This window comes from Mytilus californianus, unplaced genomic scaffold, assembly GCF_021869535.1.
Source record: "Mytilus californianus isolate M0D057914Y unplaced genomic scaffold, xbMytCali1.0.p SCAF_10, whole genome shotgun sequence".
NCBI lineage: Eukaryota > Metazoa > Mollusca > Bivalvia > Mytilida > Mytilidae > Mytilus > Mytilus californianus.
In genome coordinates, this window is record NW_026262582.1 from 54638919 (window position 1) to 54647145 (window position 8227).

Sequence of the window (8227 nt, forward strand, 5' to 3'; positions counted from 1 at the left end):
CACTGAAAAGGTTCCTGATTTCAGACTTGGTACAGGTTCATGAACATGTGGCAGGGTTACATTGTTTTTATACGCCCGTTTATGGGATGTATTATGGTATACCGTTGTCCGTCAGTTGTCAACATGTCGGACAATAACTCAAAAACGCTTTAACCAATTTGCATGAAACTTTGGTGAAGTGTTTATATCTATTGACGTGAGCTCCCTTTCGTTTTTTATAAATTTTAGATTTAACGTTTCCGAGTTATGGGGTTATATTCATTAAAAAAGGGGGATTTTCCAGTTTTTGGACGATAACTCGAAAACACTTTCACCAATTTGCAAGAATCTTTTTATATGCCCGTTTATGGGACGTATTATGGTATACCGTTGTTCGTCCCTAGTCCGTCGTTAACATGTCTGACAATAACTCAAAAACACTTTAACCAATTTGCATGAAACTTTGGTGAATCGTTTGTATCTATCTATTGACATGATTTTTATGAATTTTAGATTTTACGTTTCCTAGTTATGGGGTTATATTCATTAAAAAAGGGGGATTTTCCAGTTTTTGGACAATAACTCGAAAACACTTTCACCAATTTGCAAGAAACTTTGGTGAATTGTTTATATCTATTGATGTGAGCTCCCTTTTGATTTTTATAAATTTTAGATTTTACGTTTCCCAGTTATGGGATTTTATTCATTAAAAAAAGGGGGATTTTCCAGTTTTCGGACAATTACTCAAAAATGCCTTCAGCAGTTTTCATGAAACTTTGGTGAATTCTTTTTATTTATTGACATAAGCTCTCTTTCAATTTTTATAAATTTTAGATTTTACATTTCCAAGTTATAGGATTTTATTCATAAAAAATGGGTGATTTTCCAGTTTTCAGAAAATATCTTCCAAGTGCTTTGGTGACTGGTTTATATCTGTTAAGATAACCTCCCTTTAGTTTTTCATAAATTTCTGATATAACATTGAGAAGTTATTGAACTTTATTCTTTGAAAAATTGACGGGCGTATCATGCACTCATGGTGCAGCTGTTTATTTGAGATCTCAACCCTCACCCTTTATAATCTTGAACATTGGACTAAAGAAAGGTAAATACAATGTATGGTCCTTTTATTTATACATGCATACTACAACTTGAATTTGCATTACAGATTACATAAATGAGAATAAGCCTGTGTTTGATGATGAAGATGATACACCGTATATGAAGCCTGATCCTGTGCTACAATTTCATAATCCTGAATATTTTGACAGTCCAGTTCATACAAATGCTCAATTGCCACGGAAATCTAACTCATCAGATTATTACAATGACATGAAAGTGAATGGTACAGAACTGAAGCCTTTAATGATTGTAGAGGATAACTCGGAAACAACTGTGTAGTCATGTGTGTTGTCAGTGTTATCTCCCTTTCACAAAGTTTATCACTCTTACGAAAGTTAGGGAGTTTTAACATGTTGGTTCACTACCAACTGTTTATTACAAAAGGGAGATAACTTTATACATGTTATAGCCCATACTGCCAAATACAAACAGTGATTACTAACTTGGTTGTGATAACCATGGATTAATTAGCCAACCAGGAGTTATGATATGGTTGTGTTAAACAGCTTTGTTAAGCCAAGGCAATAGTGGTCAGGGAAATGTTTGGACAGTTAATACTGCCAAGAAGATATGTGATATATAGTAAATATACAGTCATTTTATACACAAGAAACACAAGAATATAACCTTTTGTTTGAGATTATTCACTGAACAGGTTGTGATAATATCTACAATGAGCAGGGACCACAGTACAAGTGTACAACATGAGTCTTTTGACTTTATATACAAGGCTGGTGATAGATCTGTGCATGCAGCTTAGATATATATGTTGTTATTGTTACAAAACATTGTACTATTTAAAATGGAAATTATTTGTTAAAACAATGTGTTCTAGCTGATGTAAAATATTATAATTTAGTTATCATTTAAATGAACATAAATAAAACATAAATTCTCATTAAAACAACCTTTTTGAAGGAAATAAACAAAAGATAACAAAGATATTACATGAATACAATATACATTTTTTGTGTAGCATATTATGGTCTGAAATTATCTTATTATAAAATTGCGAACAAATATATGTATCAATTTTATGATGAATTTGATTGTGTTCAGAAAGTATAATACTATTACATGTAAACACAATGAATACTACACTGGTGATAAATACATGTTGTTATGTCCAATTGTATACTGTAAGCTCTCTATTGTGTTAACAAACAGTGAATAATATTTCCATTTTACTGCAACCATGTTAATGACAAGAAAATTAAGACAGTTGGATGTGGAGACTTGTTTTCACATTTCAAAATTAAGGAAAATCATAACAAACCATCCACCAATATTTTTATACTTGCCACCTAAAACATGTTATATCAAATATTTCTTCAGGTTATAGATTACAATTTCCTCCATTTCTTTATACATACTGAATCAAAAATGTGTCCATTAAATAATTGTTTATCTTAGATCTTTATGTAAATGCAATGAAATTTTACCTTGTGATATTTATGTTAAGTGTGAATGAGAGTACAGATTAATCTTATTTGAATAACATATATCTGACATAAATTCTAAATGAATTTAATTTTTCAGGATTGATATATAAATACTGAAAGTATCAATTTAAATATATGTATATATGATCACCCTATGTGAGCATTCATTGTTAGGAACAAGTTGTTAAAATGAACAAAGCTGTTCTTGAAATACCGAGACTATAAAGTACTGATATGAAATGTCAAAAGCGACAAAACAACTGTTACTGTCTAATGCTAAAATCTACAGAAACTTGGTTGCTACATGTTTTTGTTAAGCTTATAATTTACCTGAAGAAGTAATGAAGATTTAGGTTGCTACCATTAAATTATCTTTTATATTTCAATTTCCACAAAAGAGTCCATTTAAGATTTGAAACAAAAATAAATAAAGGTGTTGTAGGTAAAAAATTATATCAAAAATTAAAATAAAAAAAAACACAAAAGTACATCCTGGTTTATATTACTCTGCAAGTGTTTGTGTAATATTACTCTGCAAGTGTTTGTGTAATATTACTCTGCAAGTGTTTGTGTATTATTACTCTGCAAGTGTTTGTGTAATATTACTCTGCAAGTGTTTGTGTATTATTACTCTGCAAGTGTTTGTGTAATATTACTCTGCAAGTGTTTGTGTATTATTACTCTGCAAGTGTTTGTGTAATATTACTCTGCAAGTGTTTGTGTATTATTACTCTGCAAGTGTTTGTGTAATATTACTCTGCAAGTGTTTGTGTAATATTACTCTGCAAGTGTTTGTGTAATATTACTCTGCAAGTGTTTGTGTAATATTGATTCTGACAGTTAATTGTTTTACTAATGAAGCATTGTTGAGTTTACCAAATATTAATTGTTGATATTTCAGTTATTTATTCTATCTGTTATGTAAGAAATGTGAAACATTATAACCTCATGGAGTATAAAACATGATTGTTGGCATTGTTACTATTTTAAGACTAAATCAAGTTCCATTTTGCATTTTAAATCAGAGGTTACTTCTGGTTTGAACCGTACATTGTTATATTTGGTAGTGTTATAAGACCAATGTGCCTCTTAGAGATTATTTTTGTTTATTGTTAAAGAAATCCATCACATATTTGTTAGTATGTCTCAGTGTTGTATTCCCTGCATCATTTCTACAAATACTATATCACTGTCTTAATTTCTACAAATACTATATCACTGTCTTAATTTAACAGAGAAATATTGTAAAAACAATTTCTTAAGGTTCAATCCATTAAGCTCTGAATAGAATGATAAAAAGGATGCTAAAGAGTTATGTTGTTGATGTTCCGTTTCATCATGACTCCTACTTAATAAAGTCAGATGATATCCTAGAAAACCATCAACAAAATTTATAAATTCAACTTCATATAGACTTAATTCTCTTATGAAATTCAATTTCAAAGAAGACCAGACACAACAGAGATTTAGTGTGATTTCTTGGGGGAGTTATACCAGTATTTAGTATACAATAAAAGTAATATATTCAATGACAAGTGTTCATTAGTAACATTTTAGAAATCCAATCATAATGTTATATGTATCTGTGCTATGCAATATAATGATAGTAAATGGCTTATACAAATGTTTCATGTACATTTACATGCCAATGTTTTTTTAGTAACAATTATTTCTTCATTGTGACAAATCATTTTATACATCATGTTTCAGGAAAATATAGCCAAACTAATGTGCTTATTGTGATAGTTATTCTGTTCCCTAAAACAGATGGATATGCCATTAAATTATAGTCGATCAAACCTTATTAATTTTAATTCAATAATGCATTGCACAAAACCAAGGCTGGAATAAATTTTTTTAGGGGGTTTATTTCCCCATCTGTTTCTGAAAAAAGGACAAAAGTTATCCAAAGCAGTTTATCACCAATTTTGATGTGCAACTTTTTAATTTGTATTCCAGTTTTAAGCATATTTTCTTTACACTTTCTTATGAAGGAAAAAAGGTCTAAAAATTGACACTTTTATATCTATTAATAAATTTTTATTTTTCCTTCAATTTGGATAACATTTGTCCATTGACTTCTTATTTACTAGAATATTTGATACTATTAAACATATTTTGCATAGATAAGGTCATTATTGAGTTTAAAGAATCCCTATTGGGATTGCCCTAAAAAAAATTATCTTTTTGATATCGAGTCATATTTTTATTTGTTTTCAAAGTTACAAGCAGCAAAGATTAGCATTTAGATTTCTTTTTGAAATTTTATATTTATCTTTAATGAAACTCTAGGGTTCTTACCATTACGTAAATTCAGCTGATTTTAACCATACTCTAGTGACAAGTACTTAATGTCCTTCAGCTTACTTGTGCCAAAAGACCAGTAACTTTTAGTAGTTGCATCACTAATGTGAACTAGTGAACTTTACTGTGACCTAAAGAATCCCATCTTTTACACTCAGGAATATTAAAAAAGAACATTAACATGCAGCAAGATGTTGTATTCTTGCCATTCAAAAGGTTATCTTCTTATTTTTAGCTAAGTAATTATTATTGTTAAGCCAATCAAAACGTCTTGTAACATTGTCTCTGTGAGTCTGCTTAATTGTAGTATAATTATCTTACTTGAAAATAGTAAAACTTTCCATTTGATTTAAGCATGATTTCACAAAGCAACTAATGTAATTATTGTGAGAAACACAACAATCAGATGCTTCAACTACTAGTAATGTAATTATTGTGTCAGAAACACAACAATCAGATGCTTCAACTACTAGTAATGTAATTATTGTGAGAAGCACAACAATCTGATGCTTCAACTACTAGTAATGTAATTATTGTGTCAGAAACACAACAATCTGATGCTTCAACTACTAGTAATGTAATTATTGTGAGAAGCACAACAATCTGATGCTTCAACTACTAGTTATGTAATTATTGTGTCAGAAACAAGGATACTTGAGTAGTCAATAATTTGAAATCTTACATGGAGTCAACTGTCAACTTTGGTTTTTTTTTAACTTCATTTAATAGTTTGCATGAAATAACTGTCTTCTGGTGTGTGTATCTTAGTGGATGTTATCTTATTTATTTTGTACGATCTCAGACTTAATCAACAAAGTTGATACAATAAATGTAATACTAACAATTGTAAGTCAGTGGACATAAATATAGTTGTATTCTGAAACATTTCTTTGTTTCTTTTTTCTTCTTCTTCTCTCTACTTTCTTCTCCCTAAATAGCATAGATAATGATGGATTGATCCTGACTGGTGTCATGAGGTAAAGATAGGAAGATGTACCAGGTAATGAGGACAAGTGTGAAGAAAAGTATATGTATTATCAAGTCACCTTTCTAAGCTGTCTGCTCCTGTAGCATGTCAAATTACTCAGCCAATATTATATTTATCCCATCATATTTTTCCTTAAGAATAAGAACATCACAAAAATTCGAACTTCATAATAGCATTTTTTTGTGTGTTTTGTCCATTGTTGGCAGTATTTGGTAGTACCACATTTTTTCATATCTTTAATAACAAAATCTATGAAAATTTCATACTTAGTTTTGAAACTTTTGTTTCTTGAATTTTTTCTTTTGAATTTAAATGCTATTACCTAAGATATCCTGTCTTACTATATATTTATGTCCATTGGCTAATAGATAAACATCTTTTAACTAATATTATATGAGCATTTTCTCTTTAATGGTGCCATCTTTTTCTATGTTCAAAGTTCTAGTCTTCCTACATATAATGTACATTTGTAAATAATGAGTTTCCCCCTTCATTTCATCACCAGACTATAATGATTGCCTGGCATTATACTGAAAAAAAGAATTCTCTTTTAAAAGGTAAAAAATAACATCAACAACATTTACTTTAATATGCAAAATATAAATATTAACCTTAAATTCATAATATGTTTGTTTTTACACAATCAAAGAGACAAATAATGTTAACAGATGTATCAGTTACTGACTCAAGTTTTATCATGTAGCCATGCAAGTTAAAACTACAATAGATTCACAAACACATCATTTTGTTGTCGAGCCATCAGAAACAAAGATAAACTTTTACTTGAAGAATTTTATTTTTCATATTTGATTGGAAGTCATACAACTTATGATTGTCCATTAGATCATGAGAATGACCCAGGGAAGGCACTTCTGAAAGATAATAACCCATATGAGCAGTTTTAGATTCCAGCTTTGTGGTTATACTTAGAGTGAGTTTTCATACAACAAACAAGATCATTAATTTGACTCCAAATCAATGTTTTACTGAAAATGTCTTTAGACAATTGTAATAAATTATAAGCACTTGTTGTAATAAGCATGAATAAGTTTACAATTATAACATTCTTTGTTTATTGTATTGAAAATGTTTCCCTAAAATTAAAAATGAGACCCTGTTTTTATTCACCTTATATTTACTGTTTTTCATCCTAATTTCTTGTTTTATAGGGAAACAACATTTAATGCCATCCGAACATTTATTTTTGACCTAAAATAAACGATATTAAGTGAGGTTAGGCTGGCTATGAAGAATGCCTATCCAATTATTGCCAATTGGATTCCCCCAAAAAGGTTTTCCTTAAATCAATTTTTCTCAAGTTGATGTTACAAGTTCTTTAATGTATGTAGGAAAGGCTCTTCCACCCTAAGACTGGCTGTGTATGAAAAACCTCTGTCCAACATTTGAAGCATGACAAATTGTTTTTAAGATGAACTTTTTTTTTCTGTGTGGGGTTCTGAGACTGAAATTTAATGGACTAATGGCTGCACTTGACATATAGATGATGTTATGAGTTAAATATGCTAAATGTCTGGTTTCCAGTTTTATTGGATAATACCTCCTACACCAACCAGTTTATGCTAGTGAAAGGAAACCTGTGCCAATATTTTTTTCTAATGCAATTGCAATTTAAAAAAAAAGGGTTTCAGCTGCCATTAGCATTGGTTGTAATAGAGGCTCTAGCTTTACATATTCTTTCTGGTGAAAAAAGAGATGAGGTTGGTGCATGACAGAAATTGTATTGTTCAAGCCATATCATATTATTGTCAAATTTATTCCTTTACATATCTGACTTTTTTTCCTTCAATAAAGTATGTTGATAGTAAGTCAAGAAATTGTTATCATGATGTTAGGATTATTAATAAAGTGTTATTTACAGAAAACTTAACATTTGAAATATGACAAATTTTTAGCTTTATCATACCTTTTATATTTACAATGTTTTATGCCAAATTTCATTTTTACCCACCTAACAAACTTTACATCATTATTGTAATATTGCATTTTTCACAAATTTTTATGTTTAAATCTTGTTGTTTTAGTGCTTAGCATGCAATCTTTGTTTTATCTGTTTATACAAAATGCTTCTACAGATTTTAATGGATGTAAAGTACTTCATGAAATAATTATGAATAAAATTTATGAAAAAAATATATTTCTTTTAATGAACTTTACATTTTTATGTGGTATGCTGATTATGTATAAAAAGAGATGTGGGGTATATGTCAGTAAGATAGAAAGGCAAACACTAAAGACTTCAAAGAGTCAGATGTGGGGTATATGTCAGTAAGATAGAAAGGAAAACACTAAAGACATCAAAGAGTCAGATGTGGGGTATATGTCAGTAAGATAGAAAGGTAAACACTAAAGACATCAAAGAGTCAGATGTGGG

The 8227-nt window shown here is 29.6% G+C and overlaps 1 protein-coding gene across 3 annotated transcripts in view; it reads left to right on the forward strand.

The window, feature by feature from the left end:
• Positions 1–7988, forward strand: part of LOC127718868 (epidermal growth factor receptor-like) — a 213534-nt gene extending 205546 nt beyond the window's left edge. For all 3 annotated transcript variants that reach the window (XM_052224917.1, XM_052224918.1, XM_052224919.1), the window contains one exon: positions 1148–7988. In XM_052224917.1, coding sequence (XP_052080877.1) covers positions 1148–1380 — 233 coding nt within the window. In that variant the 3' untranslated portion in view covers positions 1381–7988. The remainder of the gene's footprint in view (positions 1–1147) is intronic.
• Positions 7989–8227: the final 239 nt, after the last annotated feature.